Here is a 20,393-nt window from a genome sequence, read left to right on the forward strand (position 1 = left end):
TAATGTTTTTGTGAATTTAATTTTGTATAATAGTCATTGTTTATTACCATAGTCATATTCTTTAAATTTTTTCCACGTAAGAATTCCACCCTGTGTATGATTATTTATTAGTAAACTTACTGTACCACTACTTTCAGGTACAACAGGAAAATCATCATCATCTTCTAATTCTACTGTCGTTATTTCATTTTGGTTCATACCCTCAACCATATTACTACAAGCACTAGCACTATATATATATATATATATATATATATAATAAAATTTTAAAATAATTTTATTCATCTGTAAATATAATTCGAGTTTACAGAAGCTTTATTAGCCGATGGTTTATTTACAAAAGTGTTTACCAGAGAACATATGTGAATTAATATATTTTTAACACCACATTGTTTGGATAAATTCGTACGTCACGAGACATCTTGCAGGATTTGATTAAGTCTACATAAATGACAGGTTTGCTTAAATTTTTTGTATTATTCGTACCTCACACGACAAGAATCCGGCATACCATAAAATAAACCGAAAAATAACCTTTTACCTTCAAATATTGTTAAGCAAATTATCAGCTAGATGAGAATGACATGTAACAAACAAATTGTTTTGTTTGCCCAACTAATTTTAACCAACCTCATAACTAATTTATCAAAAACTAAATGGGGTTTGTTACAATTCGCCTATCTATGCTAAAGTTAGCAACTATTCAGTAATAGTATATAATTTGTCAGTTGTATTTTGTGAGTGTAGTTGTTAAGTTGAACGTGTTAAAATGGATAGAAAGCTAAAACATTATATTATTCCAACTACCGCAAAATGTCTAGTGGCAACATCTATAACGGCAGTACAAAGGCTCTCTGTATCAACAGTACAATTTTTCAGGTATATATTTTAATTGTCAGGTATTATTCTCAACTTCTATGCATAGGGAACTGAGTTTGCCATTATTTCTTATCGTTATTCTCATTTAGCAGTTTACGTTGAGTGTAAAAGCGTTTTCTTCTTCTTTGGTCTTTTGCCAAATTGTAGTTAAACTGTTTCTTTATTTTTTAGTTAAAGTGTCTTAAGAGCACTTTTTGCAAGCACTAAATTCTGATCTCCTTGAAATATTTTGTATTAATGATTAGTCGTTTTTTTTTCAACTGTGGAACCGCTTTTAGAATGAGTCCATTTTCTAATTCTTGGAAATAGTTTTAGTGAGTCGTGATTTTTTTAGACTATTGACGACACAGAAGTTATTTTTGATCCTTTCCAGTTATTTCAAGTTATTTTGCGACTTCTTTAAAGCAGACTATTATAATATTTCTTTTTTTAGAAACAGTAACTACTCATATGTACCAAGCTTAGGATTAATTATTCTGAGTAGCTCTTCCATTGCTTCGGTGTCAGCTAACTTCGGAAAGTTGTAAGGTTTTTCCCATTTATTCGATAGAGTTTGGCTAGCGCTGTTATTTATTTACCATTCTTACATCTTCTAAAATTGTTTTTACATCATCCAAGATTTATTTGCAGTAATTGAACCGCTTGTCATTTTTTTCGAGACAATCACCGACTATTCCTTACCAGCAGTTTATTGTTTGTTTCTTGCAGGCAGGTAAAGTTATTTATATTTCACATATTTAATCTCATACGAAGTGATTTCTGATAACTTTTAAACAGTTAAATCATTTGCTATTTCTTATGAACAATTGAAGTAGAGTTCTTTGCAGGCAGTTGAAGTCATATTTCTATTTCTAACAAACAATTGGAATTGTTTGCTATTGTTTACGAGCATTTGGAGTCTTTTCTGAACCTTTGAGGCCTTTGAAGTTATTTGTATTTCATATAGTTAAAGTGTGTGATTTCTGACATTTTCCAGGTAGTTCAATCATTTACTATTTCTTATGACTAATTCAAGTATTAGTATCTATTTCTTAAAAACAGTTCAAGTAATTTCTGATTTCTTCTAGGCATTTGAAGTTGTTTGTTTAGCATAGTTAGTAAGTCTTCTCCGATAACTTTAAACGGTTAATTTATCTGTTAGTTAAGTTATACGGTTAAGTTATTTATATTTCTTACAAACAGTCATATCTCTATTTTTTTAAAACATTTATAGTCATTGCTTGTTTATTTCAGGAAGTTGTTATTATATTTCTATTTTTACAATTCTGATACTTTACTATTAAGTAATTTCTGATACCTAAGCGGCTGAATCATTTCAAACTCGTTACCATTGATTTGAACCTTGCTTACAATAATTTTTAAAAGGTTTATGAAAAAATACTCTTAATTTGTGTCATAATTTGATCTCTATAATTGAAACAAGGTAAAAATTGAGAATATCTACTCAATTATACATTTCAATATTCATCGAACCAATCAAATTTAATAAATCTATTTTTTAATGGGTTGCTCTCTTTAATCAAGATGAACTTCTTGTAATACAAAATAGGTACATCATTTTCTCTAAATGTTTGTTGCTGTCGCTTTTTGACTGCAATTTTTTTAAGCTTTAAAACTTAGCTTTTTTAATTTGTTTTTACTTTTTTATGACGTATATTTGATACGATTATGTAAAGCCTGCTTAAGACTTTATATTAAATATGATATTTGTGCGTTTCTTTAAGTTCATCAGGATATCACCGAATTGGGCTTATTAAACTAGAATGGACGTCTTAAAAATTAAATTCTTAAAAAATGAACTTCTTAGACGACGGTTCTTATAGAAGAAAATAAATAATCTTAAAGAAGAAAATATTTGAGGATGTTATTCAACTGCTTGAGCTGTTGTACCCTACAGGTAGCAGGTCTAATGCGACTTTTTAGTCCTTAAATAATTGAAACAACACTTAATAAGATTAAAACTTCATCGCAAACCTGTTTATTCGAGTTTTTTAGCCCTTAAGTACGGACACTTGTTTTTCGAACAGTAAGGCCGTCGTCCCACCAAAGATACACGACAGTGACGCCACATCTCCGCGATGTCGCCAGCGTGTATCTTTCGTGTCGAACCCATGTTTTAAAATCATTTTGTCCCCACCAACGCTGCGCCGAAGACACATCCAAAAGCGTGTCGCCTTCGTGTTGCCGGGAGACTGGACGTGTCAGTTGTGAAGCAACATTCAAGCTGTGTGTGTTGGCGTTTTTTTTTTATTTATCGAAGTTTTGTTTTTTTGTTTATTATGGCACAACAAAATGCTGAACTGGATTTTAATGGATGTCTGTGCAGCTCCTTAGCAGCAACAAACATTTTTTTTTTATTTTTCTCAATAAAAGGATGCACCCACCATTTTCTTTTTTTTGCGTTTTTATTTTTTTTCTATTCCGCAAATACCAATACATTGCAACCAGATCCTCGTCTTCACTCGATGACATTTTGAACTAAACTGAACAACTAAACGTAGGAAACACAAAACGCGTATCTTTGGTGGGGCAACTGCATGTCGTCTGAATGTGTCCAGGCGAAATCGTATCGCCTTCGCGTCGCCGTCGCGTATCTTTGGTGGGACGACGGCCTAATACTGACAGGGAGTCTCGTAGACTCCTGTCAATGTATATATATAAATAAAAACTATAACAAAAGCCTGAATGTCATATTTATACAATATTACATCGAATACGTTTACCACACGTTTATTGAAAATACATATTATTTGTATATTATTTTCGAAAAACTAAAAAAGTTAAGATATTTATAATTTCTAAAACATAATACAACTTAAGGGTCCTTATTCATAGAATATGTTGATTAAACCTAATTGTATCGAAAACATTGATAACATGAAACTAAAGTAAAGCTAAAAATAATTTTAAAAAAATCTAAAGTTGAAGGACAAAAAATCTGCAAATGAAACAGTAACGCTAATGTTTTAGACGTCTTCTGGGCCATGACAACAGTTTATGCAACATTTACGTGAACACTGAAGGCATATGGGCCTTTTGCATGTTATACAGGTGTATGCAGTCTTTCTCCTCAATCGGGAAGGACAAATATAGCAGTATTTCCTGGTTTGTAGACGTTCTTCCTGAACTGGAGGCTCCGGCATACTCAAAATTCGACGAATTAGACCTTTTATATCTCTGTTAACATGAATTTTCTAATCGATCTCTCATATGATTCTGAATCAACTGAGATGCTAAGGTTTCAATGAAAGTGAAACGAGACATATCATTATTAGAAAAGCAAGCATACATTATAAAAGAGTTTACACTGCAAATATCGACAATTTAAAAAAAAATGCCAATGGCCATCGTCGAGTTCGGCGACTACACGTATATTTAGCACATTTCTCATCCATGGCATCAACTCCTCCTTTCGTACAGTTATAAAAGGCATTTATTTCAGTCTTTCCTATTGCTTCACAATAGTGCATAGTTGATAAAATTATAACTGCTTTATTTTTTTTAGGAGTATGTGAAACGATAGTCATATTTTTTGTAAATCCGTAAAGCGTATCACCTGGCTTGCGATCTTTTCTAGGAAGAAGTTCAGGAGGAATCTCCTTTTTATTTTTTCTAAGGGTCCCCACAAATGTCAATTTATTTGCAAATAGGTGTTCGGCAAGTTCTACAGACGAAAACCAGTTGTCAGCAGTTATATTCCTATTGGAATTGTACAAACATTTGGCGAGCATTATGGTGTTCATAATTAGAGTCATCATCACTAAGCTCTTGTTCGCTTGATGATTCATGCTCGCTCTCAATGTACTCATTTTCTTCGGGTTCAATGTCACTATTATCACTGTCTAGATTTTCATACCACTTTCTAGCGATTTCTTCAAAGTTTGAGTCAAGAACACTGACTTGTTTGGATGTGCCAGGCTTTGAACTAGCCATGATAATAGAATAATAATAAAAATATTACTAACGTAAACACTGACACGGAGTCTACCAGACTCCCAGGTGCGTATAACTTGAGCAAAAAAAATTCCAAGATACAGCCACTTTAACACGCTGCAGGCAACTAAAAATGCGGAAGGTACTTGGCGCGGCAGACGCTAGAAAATTTGTGATGGGAGTAATAGTAAGAAATCTATGTCGCGGAGTCTGCTAGACTCCACGTCAGTAGTTAAGGGTTAATTAAAGGTTAAGACAAGCAAAAAACCTTGCAAAAGCCTTTTGCAATCTATAAATATGGAAATGCATTGTTTACTGACGTGCTTTAAACTTTTTTAAACTGAGACATAAAATGACGCCTTTTGTTTTCTTGCTATTTCTTTTTGCCGATTTGGTCTTAAACCATTTTAAAGAGGTTTTACGGTTTTCTAGAAGCTTAATAAGTTAATTTACACCGGAAACTAGAGTATACAAAAGGTGAGGACCACATTCTGTAGGTCGTCTTAAACTCAAGAAACGTTTGCAGCTTATAATTGTTCCATATATTTTTTTACCTTACAACCTTTTATATCAAGGAAATGGACTGAACAAATGCAACGTCCATTTATTTGTGATTAGAATTTACCTTTTTTGTTTTATTATCTAGATGAAATTAGTAGTGTTTGGTCAATATTTCTTCAATTATATTGCAGTGTTTTTACTGTTCGTTTAGATGTATGAACTAATTTACTACATAAGTCTCATAGAGGCAAGGGCTCCTTATATATTAAGTAGACCATTCGCTAACTTTCTATGTATGTCCCGAGATGTCGCAAGGTTTGCTCGTCGCTCACTCCACCCTTGTCGCACCTTTAGGTCTAGACGATGGACGAATGTCAGAAAACAGCTGGTATATTCGCGGCTTGTTTCGATCGTTGCAATATGGTTGTGTTACAGTTTTTAACAAATATAAATGTAGAGTATGTCATGTGCAAATTTATTATGTTCAAGATTTACCACCAATTTATTTTTTGAGAAAAATTAATGGGTGAGGTGTAAATATTTTTAATTATATTCAATAATTAACTATACATTTTCTTTTGTGTCTTGAAAGAACGTTTTGTATCAAATACCAATCTGCTACTCGAATCACAAACTTAAAGAGTATAATTCTGCCAAAATACAAAATATTTTTATGTTTACGTTTCTTCTAATATGTACCCAGACTTTCCAATCAAACCAGAAACCTAAATGTTACTATTGGTCTTAGAACATTGAAAGGCTAGAGTTAGTATTGCCGTGGAAGTATGGGCACTTTGTTTGCTTGCAACATCTCTGATGCAACGATGCCAAATGCTTATGTAGAAAGGGCAGAAAACACTTCATAATATCATAAAAATTAAGACACTTATTTTGACAGCACAAAACAATACTACTGTTCCTCTTTAATAAAATATGATAAGGTACTCTATAAAGAACTCAATATTCAAAGTTAAATGAATGCAGGTAACGTCCTTATATTAGAGAAAAAGGCAACAACATCGCAACGCCGCTTGATCGCTTTGTTGATTCCACCGACAGAAGAAATCTTTACCAGTGACGTCGTGAAACAATATTTACTCGATAAATATTTATTAATAATAGATTATGCTTTAAATTATCCACATTTTTAGAAGAGGTTATTTTGCGCTTAGAAAAAGATATATCTAATTCTACTTTTTATTTTTAATTCCAAATCTAACACCAATATATTAAAAGAACATTATTATACAATAGTTGAAAATTTCTTATTTTGAAAATGTGTGTAGACTTGACGACAGATAATCGATGAATATGTTTGTAAAGTAAACACCTCCTCTTGCCCCTGTGCACATGTCGAACTTAAACAAAGTTGTTTTCTAATTCTAGTCTTTCAATATTCTAAGCTATTGGTTAAACGATTACTCTCATTTATTGAAATTCCCACTCATTTGCTTATATAAAAAGTAACCGGTAATTGACCTTTTTTTAAGAGTTTTTAATTAAAATTTCATCACATACACATCCACTGGAAATTACTTCAGTGCATATTAATAATTCTTGCAAATGTAAAATTAGTTTGCTACTTAAACAGTCTCTATCGCAGTTCGACGTATGTTGATCATATACAGCAATGATGAGTTTGATCTATCGTTTGAATATGTTTTTATAATATTTGTCGATGTTTTACAACTGCAATATATTTATTTACTCAAAAGAATGAGGTTTAAATTAATATTTTACATGTATTTATTAATTACGTGGTATATTATTGGAAGGTCTATCTGCTGGAGTTTTTTTAACTTTTTGGTACTTGTAGATAATTACGATAACAGCGTTTATGATATCTCACTTCCAAATAAATCAGCTGGATAATGTGAAATGCTAAATTTTCTGTAGTAAACAACATCTTGATTTTTTTCGAGCATTATTTAAAATGGTCCTGCCTCCAAATATTCGGAGTACAAAACAGTTTTCTGCATTTATTTCGTGTGAGCATACCACAAATTGAGCACCGATGATCCTTATTAAATTTAATAACTGCTCTTAATGAATGAATCCAGATACCGCTGCCTCTGCAGAGGAGGTGGAAGTAAAGACATTTTCCTAATTGTGATTGTCGACGCCTTATTTTCTCTTCACTAATGTAACTGGCCATACAAGTTACCAGCGATGCCAAAATAAATTGTATTGTAATTAAGTGAAGTCAGTATCATTATTAACTTTTCACTATGGTCTGAATCTCCTAAATTGTCGCCTTGGTTTCTTAAACAAATCACATGGTTTATCACAAAACAATCATTACATTTAATTTAGTTTGAGCTTCTTCACATTCGGGATTTTTAGCGTCATTATTGAAGTTTTTATGTAAATGAAATACTTAAATCCAACCAAAGTAAATATTATTGCGTGAATACGAAAAAATAGACCGTTAGGCACCAAAAACTATTTGTGGTGCGGAAATGGTGCCATCTCTCGTTGGTTTTGACACAGACACCGTCCATGGTCAGCTAACTTTGTACTGTTGCCGAATAAATACAGAAACAATACAAATATTAAGCGTCACATTTATTTATGAAGTTTGTTTATATTCATCAAACGTTAAAAGATATCGATATAAAAATGATAACGAGGGTGATAAAGATAAATATAAAAACGAACGGCATAGTATAACCGATTGACGTAGCCAATAAGAGCCCGCGTCATCATTGACTAGTGCATCAATTAATGACATTGGTCAGTTGTTTATTTAATAGATTTCAATGAAAATAAAGGACATTCAAGACAACAAACTACTACAAGTATATGTTATGTGCTGACATAACGGTATTAAAAATTTAAGCATTGGGAGAGATAACTAGAGGATCTTATTAAATATAAACTAAACAGTTAGGGTAATGTTGTATAAGAATACGCATGAGTATAAGAGTACGCAGGCTTATTTTTAATACATATCGCCATCTATAAAATTATCTATGCAGTCAGTCATGTTCCAAATAGCATACGACACTGGATACCAAAATAGAAATATACATTATCGACACACCTGTTTTAAAAATGGCCGAGAAGTGTTTGTATGGGTTGGCGATCTAATTATTGGTGCTTGATAATTAGTATTTTGTGAGGTACCTGCGAACGTTACAGGTTAGTACACATTATTGTATGTTTTTTTAGAATATTGTTATTGTTTGTGTAGCTAAAATTTAGCAAGAAGTAGGTTAATAATGAAGATATTAAGAAAAATCTAAAATTATCAACATATGCACAAGATTACGCTGTAAGCAATTCATAAGAGTACGCAGTGCGTCCTCTTAGACTTTGCAGTGCGGACTCTTATAAGTAGTAAAGCTCTAGTGAATATAGCATAGAACAACGTTTTTTTTTCAGATTAACAAATTTGTAATATGAGCCGTTACAAAAGAAAAAGTGAGCGGAAGCTAGTGTTCACCGAAGGCAATATGAAAGAGATTAGGCAAAAAATTGCAGATGGTTTTAGTAAAAGAAGTATAGCCAGGGAAATGGGAATAAATGAAGCAACACTAAGAAAACGGTTAAAAGCAAGAACGAGCCCCAGCTCCTAAATATGGAAGCTGATTTAGCCCAACAAGTCAGGGACCTGGATTTTAGATTTTATGGGATTACCAAGAAAAATTTGAAAATAGCGGCTTATAAGTTTACTGAAGCTAACAAACTTCAGCACAGGTTCAGCAATATTAAAAAAATGGCAGGTGAATCGTGGGTAAAAGGGTTTTGTCAAAGACACAAAATAGTACTTCGGCAGCCAGAAAAATATTCAAGGGGTCGAATAATGGGTTTCAATAAAAGCCAGGTAGATCGGTTGTTTAAAAATCTTAAGACTCTTTATGAAAAAAGAAACTACCTACCAAATTCAATATACAACATAGACGAAACGGGGGTATCCACAGTATCTAATAAATTACCCAAGGTTTTATCCAGCAAAGGCAAAAAACTGGTCAGAAAAGTAGCTAGTGCAGATCGAGGACAGCTCGTTACAGCGGTATGTTGTCTTAGTGTTACGGGGACATATATTCCTCCGGCTATGTTATTACCCAGAAAAAGGATGAAAGATGAGCTCTTGTTAAATGCACCTACTGGTACCTGCAAAATGATATCGGACTCTTGGTTTATAAACAAAGAATTATTTTGTCAGCGGTTGCGGCATTTCAAGAGCTACAGCAAACCTAGTGCCGAAAATCAAGTACTGTTGATTATCGACAACCATTCCTCTCACCGTGATCTAGATGCAATAAACTTCTGCAGAGATAACTATATTGAGTTACTCTCCCTACCACCTTATGCAAGCCACAGGATGCAACCATTGGATGTTGGTTTCTTTGGCCCATTAAAGTGTGCTTACAGTAGATAGTGTGATAAGTGGATGGTAAGTAACCCTGGAAAGGTAATAACGCAGATGCAGGTTGCCGGACTATTTAACCAAGCTTACACCAGCGTCGCCAATATTGGAAAATCAGAAAACTCATTCAGAGCTTCCGGAATATATCCCTATAATCCGGATCAGTTTAACGATGATGATTTTGCCCCTTCCTGTGTGACAGACGCACCCACTAATACAACAGACGCACCCATTAATACGACAGACACACCCAATTATACAGAGAATGGCCAGCTCAATGATGAAGTTGTGGTGGAAATAGATGATCTCGAACCTTCTGCGAGTATTTCGATACATGCAACACCTCCACCGTTATATATTGCCAGCCTTGATACAGTCTGTGAAGACGGGGTACTTATATTAAAGAATTCGTCTACTTTTGAGGAAGAGGCTCTAAATCGGTCGATCCCAGCTTCAGAAATTTTACCTTTGCCGCAAATAAAAGAAAAACTAAATCGCTCTAGATCAAGAAATCACAGAAATCCGAAATGCTCTCTAGTACTATTCAAGGATGAACTTCAAGAACTTGCCGGAATTAAGAAAGGAAAAGAAGAAAAAAAATTGAAGCAGCAAAGAGAAAACTAGTTGTTACTGGCTCAAAATCTCAGAAAACAAAAATGGTAAAAAAGAAAATTAATAAAGGTGTCGAAAAGGAAAAACGTTGCCCAGGATGTGGAGAATTGTACTCAGAATCTTTTGAAGATGATGACTGGATTATGTGTTCTTGGTGTAACAGTTGGTGGCATGAATCTTGCACCACATATGTAATGGGAGACTTTGTTTGTTTTAAGTGTTCAGAGTGACGACTTTAAGCAGATACGACTACGTTTTTTATTTTCCTCTAAGGAATATTTTTTAATTTTGTATTACTTTCAATAAACTTGCCTTTTCTATATGAAATCTTTTCATTTTATTACTAAACAATCAAATATAACATGACGTGCAACCATATTTTAGAGAAAGATATAGTGCGTACTCTTATACATTAGTATGCGCACTCTTATAAATGTTTGTGCATAATAGCCCGCATCTGAAGACTTTTCAAAAAATTTGAATATCTCCTTTTTGTCTTACAATGTATAGCATAACATGTTTAAAACATGTGTGACTATGATTACTTTACATTATAAAATTTTTAAAATTTACACTTCGCGTAAAACTGAGAAATTATTTTAGAGTTTTCACTAAGTGCGTACTCTTATACAACATTACCCTTTAATAAACGCCTGTTTTTTCAACATGAGAGAGATAAAAAAAATTAGAGAGAGATAAAACAACCTCCAAACTCGAACCCCACGAAACGTCAAAACCGAATATAAAAAAATTACTTCCTGTCATGCCTGGTCGCAATTTTTATTGTTCCTGTGTCCTGTTCGTAAGTAATTAAAGAATCTGTTAAACAAATTATATAATTACCGGATAATTGTGGTAATTACCACAGGAAAAAATGCGGCAATCAGGTATAATTCCCCGTGTCGTCGTACTTGATAAAAAAATTATACGTATATATGATTACTTAAAAATTTATATGTTCGAAGACACATGTTATAAGCAATATATTTTTTTGATTCAATGCAAAATATCTTTCTAGGCCTCCAGAAGAATATGTGTATGATGACGAATCTGATGATGGAACTGGTGATGAAGAGGACAGCATATACATTAAACCAAGAAGGCAACACTGGTCCAATAAACTCCAATTTGTCCTTGCTTGCATTGGATACAGTGTTGGATTAGGATCAATATGGAGGTTTCCGTATTTATGCTATAAAAGTGGAGGAGGTGAGATTTTATTTTTGAATGAAAATTTAAAAAATGACCGTGATTTATGTCATTACACCACTTACGCAAGGTTAATCATTCGAGATAAAATGCTATATATGTATATGTAAGAAAACATGGGTTTTTTCACCTGTAGCCATAAATTATCCATTGGGGATTATTGCGTCACTCATTTCCGTTTTTTTTTTTGTAAACAATTAATTGGTTAGTGTAAAAGACTAAAATATTTCTTTTCTTTTTTCATATTTCATTCAAAAGTTTGAAAATCTTCATGAATCATGACACACGCTTTTCTATTTATTTTTTTTACCACTCCTAAATCTTCAATTTCTACATCATGTGTTAAATATTCGTTAATCTTTTTTCATCTAGGGACACGCGCTTATCTGTTCTAGAAAGAAATGTACTTTTAGACCAGGTTTTAATAAACAGGACTATAATACCTTCTTAAAACTATTAAAATAGAAAGAAAACAGTATTTGAATTTATAATTTTTTACAAAATTACGTTTTTAAAATGCAATTATAACACAGAATATATAAACTATAAGTAAAAATAATTGGAGTGTCCTAGAAATTGTGGGTAAAGAAAGCACCCCATATTTCCACTCAGTCATCAGTATGAATGAATTTCTTAATTTATTCATTCATACTTTTAGCAATGTTGCCAACATAATGATAAAAATATGCATTGTGGTTTATTTAAACCAATAATCGAATTTTTCTTAGTTTTCCCATTTAGAATTAAAATACTTATTTTCAGTAACGATTATAACTGAACGCCGGTGTAAATCAAATATGACGTTGCCAAACAGCAAATAGATATCTGTTCCCTGAAATATTAAAATATCTAAAAGTAATTGGAACTTTACGGATGTCACTAAATTTTACCTTTATATGCGTCACGTCCGTTATTTGTCTATAAAATAATTTCTCTTAATTGGAGTGTCCTGGAAACTGTGGGTAAAGAAAGCACCCCATGTTTCCACTCAGTCATCAGTATGAATGAATTTCTTAATTTATTCATTCATACTTTTAGCAATGTTGCCAACATAATGAATGGATAAAAATATGCATTGTGGTTTATTTAAACCAATAATCGAATTTTTCTTAGTTTTCCCATTTAGAATTAAAATACTTATTTTCAGTAACGATTATAACTGAACGCCGGTGTAAATCAAATACGACGTTGCCAAACAGCAAATAGATATCTGTTATATTAAAAATATTAAAATATCTAAATGTAATTGGAACTTTACGGATGTCACTAAATTTTACCTTTATATGCGTCACATCCGTTATTTGTCTATAAAATAATTTCTCTTAATAGCAATGTTGCTAAAATAAATGTATGGTTCAGTGACGTTTTTAGGAATTTTTAGCATTTGAATGAGAAAAGGTATCGGAAAAATCGTTAAGAGTGTAGGGGAGGATGGGGCAAGTGAGACACCTTATGGTTCTGCGGCATATAACTTACTAAGTTTTAGAAATACAAAAACTAATATAATCTTAAAAATAAACTAAACATTAACTCTTTGGGAAAATATCAAACTTAAAACAAAAAAAGTAAAATGACTCTCTTGCCCCATGTTATAGGGGTAATGTTCTCGGCTGGCGCAAAGTCACTGTCTTGAAACACATCTGGATTATATGGGTAGATTCCTGTTTTTTCAAAACCCTTAATAATATTTATTGATGTAAAAGCCTTAATAAGCGCATTTTTAATAATAGGAGTCATATCATATTCTGTGATCCTAGAGCCTGGATGATTTGTAAGCCAGTAATCCATTTCTCCTGCCAGATAGGTTTTAAATGGTCCAAAGACACTTACGTCCAGCGCAGCGGTTGCAACTTATTTGATGTGTGAGGAGGTAAGGTTATAATAGAAACTGCTGATTTTCTAGCCAGGTTTACTAAATTAATGGACTTATGACTTGAATGTCCATCTAGTATCAGTAGACTTGGACAATCTGTTGTTGTTTTGGTGCAGCCTATAAAATAATTAAAAAATTTGATAAATAGGTCAGCATCCATCCAGCCTAAAGGAGTAGGAAATCCTACTGCTCCAGGAAATGAACCGCTCAAAAAACCAGGATTCATTCGAACACGAGGGAAGAAATGGTGGAATAAACGTACCTGTAGCGCTGATACAAGCTAATAAAGTTGTGTTTTTTCCTCTCTCTAAAGAAGTTAATATTCCCACTTGCTTTCTTCCCTTTTCAGCTAAAATTTTTCCCGGTTTTTGAATGCAGTTAATCCCCGTCTCATCACAGTTAAAAATCCGATGCGGCGGAAAATTAAACTTGTCCAAGGTCTTTTTTAAGTTTTACAAAAAATCATTAACCCTAGATTGGGAAAATCCTGTTACTCTTGCAATGCTGGTTGCTTCAGGTCGTCGAATGGAAAGGATTTTCTGACGATTTAAAAATGAGCTCACCCAGTCTTTTTCTGCAAGTTTTCGATCTTTATTAAAAGGATGTCTTATTTGATTGGCTTCAGCAAATTGAAATGCAATCTTTCGAAGACGTACGATGTACTGTGGTCGGAAGTCCATAAAACAGTTTTTCCAACAAAATTATGTGTTCACATAATTCCTTTTTCATTTTTTCAGTGAATACGGGTTTGAACCTGCCGTGGTTTACAAGTGGAGTGAGCTATCGACGCTTTAATCGTGATTGTAAGGTGGTTCTCGGTATACTAAAAACCACACTAGTTTTTTTAATTGACATCTCTTTATTTTGAATCGCTTCTAAGGCACCACGAATGGCATCTTCTGAGAATGATCCTTTTTGGGTTTTGCGCACGTCATTATGCACCATTTTTCCTCTGTTATAAAAGTCAAGATATAAAATATATTTATAAGAACTTTTTATACTACAGTGTTCTTAAAATATAAAAATTTAAATCTTCAAAAAAACAGATAAATGTGGCAACATTCTAAGCATAACGCGGTATTAAACAAATATAAGGTTATGGTATGCACTTCATAATGCAGCACCAAATTTACCTCACATCATCCTAATAATTCAGTGACGGGATATGACTAGTGTCATTAAATTTAATAATATACAAATGCTTCTTACTTTTTTCAATTTAAACTAAAAAACTAATTTTTAGTACGATCAAAACTCTACTATCCTGTCAAACAAAAAAAAAACAAAATATCGTAATTATCAAACGTATAATAGGCAACGTTGCCCAACAACAAAGAGATATCTATTATACCGCATCACCGTACGTATAAAATATGATAGTAAAAGTAAATGGAACATTATATAAAATGTAGGTATGTTAGCAACATTGCATTAAACTTATACCGTTAAATTTTAGGTTTGTATACTTTGCTTTTCTTAGCGATTAGTATTTTAAAATAATTTTCTACTACAGCTAAAGAGCAATACTGCCGTGGTGTTTCAGTGGTATTCTTAAGCTTCTACATTCTTTATGGTTATTTGTATATCGTCTCTCTCTCTTGTTACTTGGTATCCTGAGGTTCCTCAAAAAAACAGTTATATGTTCAAATTATTTTTTGCTTCCTCGTTAAGATATGTATATTGACTGGAGGGTTTTCTAATACTCTTTGCGCACCTCCTACTGTACACTGCAGTCTGCTTCTCCCACGATGCATCTGGAATTATCCAGTCTGGTTACCGGCGTGAATAGGTTCAGCTAACTACTGGTTAGGAGTGGAAAGAAGTGTAGGAATGGATTTTAGAGGAGAGAAAAGGATAAAAAACAACAACGACTTCCGCGTCATCCTCCATCCAGTCAACATGTGGTGGTTCTTTAACCTTTATTTACCCCTTGCCGTTGGCAGCTGAACCTATTCACGCCGATAGCCAGGTCGGATGATGCCGGATCGTGGAGAGGATTTAAGAATTTAATTTTGTGAAAGTTATCGATTCGGGGAACTGCGTACATACAAATCGTGCTGGAAAATTGTTCATTGGAGCAGAAGCTATAACTTGAGCAGGAAAAAGAAGAATAACGCATTGACTGTGAGGATTCAGGTCTTCTTCATAGGATTTAGCAGATCTTCTTTTAGCAGTTTGATCGGATTCCCTATATATTGCCTGAAGCTGCATTTCTAAAAATTCATAAAAGCCTTCCAAATCCATGATCTTGCAGATCGTTTAGCTCCATAGAACCTTATTGATAATTAGAAACGACCTATTCATATCTCTGGTTCTAATTCTGATAGAGATTCTCTCGACTTAAAACTATTAAACCTTAACTAGAGTCCTGAGTGTTTGATCAGTTTGATCAAGATATGTGATTATCGTTGTCTGCATGAATCGTATTTGTTAGAACGCGATGCAAGAATAAAAACTTCTTGTTACTTGCTGGTGTCTGGAACCATTGTTTGGCTCCAGATGTTGAGCAACTTAATCTCAGGTAGTTCAAAGTAGTCGAAGACAACATCTGAGGATACGATGATATGATCACAGTCAATAAACTGCGCGTAATACTCACCTGTGATCAGCAGGTTAATCCTGGTATAAATATTTCAATAAGTACACTGATAGGTTTTTGGCAGATATATTCAGACAAATCTTAAAAAAAGTTGTTCATCATTTGAATGTCTTTACTCATTGTAACTGCTGAATAAAATCTGTTAATTCCTTTTTTATAACTACGTATTATTTAGAATCGTTGGAATTTTTTGCTCCGCTTATTACACACATAATTTCACTAGGTCCAGCAGATTCTCTAACTGTAACTGAGTGACTCTATAATGAGTTGAGTACGATTTTCACATTCAATAAACTAGATAAGTTCGAGTTAATTTAATAGGGATGCCCTCATCGTCAAATGATGTTGATTGTAAGATAGTTAAAACCGTTATTTGCCTCCAGAAGTTCAACAACAGAAACTTTGACTGTAAGTTAGTAACGCGATTAAATACGATGTTCACATTCAATAGACCAGATGCAGTGTTCGAGTTATCCGATAGGGAATAAACGAACATTCTGTACAAGTAGGCCTTCAAGGTTGCTAGCCAGATTAAACTGAGCATATCACAGTTAAAATAATGGCTAAATCTGCTTAAGTTTCAAGAAACAAATACAAGCGATTTTATGGAACTTAAAGTGTACTACTTGAAACGCAAAAAAAAATTATGTTCAAGTCGACAGGGTGGTTTGGTTGTATAATTGTTTGAAGATAGTCATAGGTTTGTGAAAATTATCCTCCGACTTCTGTCCAAAATTTATTCAATATTAGAATAGATTTGCTCTTCATAACAATTTCTTATAATCGGTTACATCTATTCTGTACACGGCATGAAGTCTTCTTCATATTATTAAAGTTTTTATTTCACAACCTTATTCTTCTGGACGAATTAATATTTTATTCATTCATTTATCTTTTTACCCACTTGTCCTAACTCTTCTCGGATTTTGATAAGTTTATACTCCCGACACTACGTCGAAACTCATGTGCAACCCGCCACTCCTGTCATAATCCATTTAATTTAATTTTTTATCTAATACTTATTTACAACATGTGATATGCATTACTGCTAATCTGTTAATATTATATTTTCATTATTTTTAGTAATATTAAGACTTTAATAGTCTTATCGTGAATTTTCAAACTAGATTACTACTAATCTGTATAAATATCATTAATTTTTATTAAAACATGAGCACACAGAATTAAATCAGGGATTAATTATTTGGATCTAATAAATCCTAATTTGATAGTAGTAGTTTTGGTTCTTGATATTGGTTTTTCATTGGTCTTAGTGGTCGTAATTCTTAAATGGAAATCTGTAGATCTGGGTGCATAACATAACATCTGCATAATTAAATAGACTCTCATAGTCTAATTTCGAGTCCGGTTCACCTAGTTTTCAATGATAGTAACGACAAATGTTGTAAAGATTCTGAAATTACAGCCTTTGAAGCAAAACTTTGACCCAGAATGCTACAGTGAAGTTTGAACAATATTTGAATTAGGCCATTATAAATAATAAATAGGCTACTTCTAAAGAAATTAATATAAATTGAGATAAAATATGAGATATTAATTAAATAAATTATTTTCAGCTGTATTTTTAATACCATACGCCATAATAATGGTGTTTATAGGAGGTCCCATGTTATACATGGAACTGGCTGTAGGTCAATTCACTGGTAGGGGTCCCATAGGAGCCTTAGGGCATTTATGTCCGTTATTTAAAGGTATAATAACTGCTCTGACACGTAATAGATTGTCAGTTTAATGAATTGTTATTCTAGGTACTGGCTTAAGTAGCGTAGTGATATCGTTTTTAATGTCAACGTATTACAGTGTGATAATAGCATATGGTGTATATTACTTTTTCACTTCGTTTCGAACAAAGCAGCCGTGGAATGATTGCTCGCATAGATGGAACAGTCAGTATTGTTGGGAGCCCTCTAAATATGCCCAAAATTTAACGAAGCCGCTATTTACCATTAGCCCAGCGGAAGAATTTTATGAGTAAGACCGTTAATGTTTATTGTATTTATAAATTTGCATAATTACTTTCCTTTGTAGCCGAAAAGTTCTACAAATCAGTAAAGGCATCGAGGAATTCACGGTATTAAGATGGGAACTGGTTGCCTGCCTAATATGTGCCTGGGTACTCATATACTTCGGAATCTGGAAAAGCATAAAGTCTTCAGCGAAAGTCCGATATTTCACAGCCACTTTCCCCTTCCTTATAATCATCATCTTGCTGATCAAATCTCTAACTTTAGAGGGTGCAGATAAAGGCATGAGATACTTCTTCAAGCCTAAGTTTGAATTACTTTTGGATGCCAAGGCATGACTAGAGATGTTTACAATAAACTCTTACTAACATTAACTGATTTTAGGTCTGGGTGAACGCAGCGAGTCAAACCTTTAACTCCATGGGCTGCGCCTTTGGTTCAATGATCTCATTCGCAAGTTACAACAAGTACAACAACAATATTTTGCACGATACCATAGCGGTATGGGTGGTTAATGGGGTTACCAGCTTGATGGTGGGCATCTTTGCTTTTGCTACTATCGGAAATATTGCTACCGAGCAAGGAACTTCAATTGAGGATGTTATTGATGACGGTAGGTTTAAATCAGTATTAGTTTTTAGAAGATAAAAGCTTCTAAAAATTCTTTATTTCAATATCATTAAGAATGTAGATAACCTAGGATATGCAAAGAAATTGGACGTTTCATTTTCGTAACGTTATGTTGGAGAGTTGGAATCTGGGTCAATAAGTTGGAAATGTTAGGAATATTCTTGGATATAAGAGTTGAATATAAGAGTGGAGGAGTAACATCGCTATTGGCGGCAGAAAAATTAACAATCTACGGTATACGGATGATTAATGATTACTAATCGTGCTAATAACACGGGCTCTGATATTACAAATGTCGCCGTTATCGCTTTATGAGCGAATTCCATGGATAGTGCCAACGAATCAATTCTGAGACAACTGCGAATCAAAACCAAACTATCCACTTATGGCAACCATCAGCAGTATTTGTATACCTTGGAAACGTTTCCAGGAAATGAGAGGCAATGGAGAAGCTGATCATTGAAGGAAAACTAAATGGACGAAGACCAAGAGAACGTTCACCATGGCGATGGGTAGAGTAAATGAAAAATCTTATAGGAGAATAGCAAGATGCAAATACATTACGCTCAATATAGAGAATCCTGGAGGTAAGCGTTCGATGGACTTACTACATGATGCCACCACACCCCCTTCTGAGGGGTTTACGGACGACGAATGAGGCTCGCACCTGAATTAATTAAACCCTATCGAGTTAGCTATACTGCTTGCAGATCTAATGATCACAGAAAAAATGTTTGCTGTTTTCCTTTGAAGTGCCGACACTTCTGCGCATCACGTTTGTTTACGCATGAAGTGCTGTGCTACACTAAATAACATGAATAAATTCATTGGGTGGACAGATGCATCTAGCAAGAGAGTTCGTTTCTTCATTACCAGCTTTTTTCTGAGTGGTCAGCACCCAGACAAGCTGAATGACGCAGTGTATTACAGTGTTCAAAATTTAAATTTCCTGTCTGCATTTGAATACAGCGAATACTTTAGCAGCGAATAGGTCCTGCTGGAGTATAAGATAAGCATCGCACAATGCGGTGCGTTTATTGTGGATTAACCTTAAGGCTCCACTTAAACTACTAATCCTTGCCACAGAATAAACGATCTCAGTTGAGATCTCTCTTGAGATCGTTTATTCTGTGTCCTTGCAATACTTATGTAGCTTCGGTGCATTTGGGTCTTTAAGCCATTACAAGAGTGTAAACTTATGAAGCACTTCTAGTATTCAATTTGAATTGACTCTGAGGACATGGGCTGCCCAGACATGATAGACACGGCATGCCTCACCGATGTCAGCTGTAATAATAATTGGTGATTTTATATAAATTGTGCATTTAATGATTAAACATTTAAGTATTGAAAGTTGAGGTGTTGAAGAAAAAAAATGGAAAGTAATTATTATCGGCATTTGTATGCATTAACAAAACCTTTATAGTTTCCATTTCCTACTTGCGCTGACTGCTGCTTGTTGTTTAAGAGTGAAAAATGGAAGCTTATTACGACCGTGATTGGAACTTTAGCATACGGGTACTGGAAGACAATACAGGTCAATACGTCGGTACTATGCATTTGAATCTAGTTCGACGTAGTTCCTAAACTAAACGTACAACATATAGACATGAGATTAAAAAATCAAGGTGTTCAGAGGCTCTGATGATATCCTCAATTAAGCATGAAGATGTATTTAGTAAGCAATCTCATAATATAGAGCTCGAGTACTAATTGGAGGCTACTGAACGTTTTGTTCAGTCGGTGCCTGAAATACGCCATTGATTTTTGGGTCATAAATTAATTCTGTGATACCGAAAT

The 20,393-nt window shown here is 33.7% G+C and overlaps 1 protein-coding gene across 2 annotated transcripts in view; it reads left to right on the top strand.

Annotated features, from left to right (window-relative positions):
- The window catches only part of LOC126746081 (sodium- and chloride-dependent GABA transporter ine-like), a 75,587-nt gene that overhangs the window by 53,051 nt on the left and 2,143 nt on the right, over positions 1 to 20,393 (top strand). The window contains exons 1-6 of one of the 2 annotated variants that reach the window (XM_050454184.1): positions 728 to 879; positions 11,316 to 11,506; positions 17,556 to 17,690; positions 17,748 to 17,970; positions 18,028 to 18,295; positions 18,348 to 18,576. In XM_050454184.1, the coding sequence (XP_050310141.1) occupies positions 770 to 879; positions 11,316 to 11,506; positions 17,556 to 17,690; positions 17,748 to 17,970; positions 18,028 to 18,295; positions 18,348 to 18,576 (1,156 nt within the window). In that variant the 5' untranslated portion in view covers positions 728 to 769. Of the gene's footprint in view, positions 1 to 727; positions 880 to 11,315; positions 11,507 to 17,555; positions 17,691 to 17,747; positions 17,971 to 18,027; positions 18,296 to 18,347; positions 18,577 to 20,393 lie in introns of those variants that run through there. The other variant, XM_050454183.1, reaches the window with a different exon arrangement.

Source organism: Anthonomus grandis, chromosome 17 (genome assembly GCF_022605725.1).
Source record: "Anthonomus grandis grandis chromosome 17, icAntGran1.3, whole genome shotgun sequence".
Taxonomy (NCBI): domain Eukaryota; kingdom Metazoa; phylum Arthropoda; class Insecta; order Coleoptera; family Curculionidae; genus Anthonomus; species Anthonomus grandis.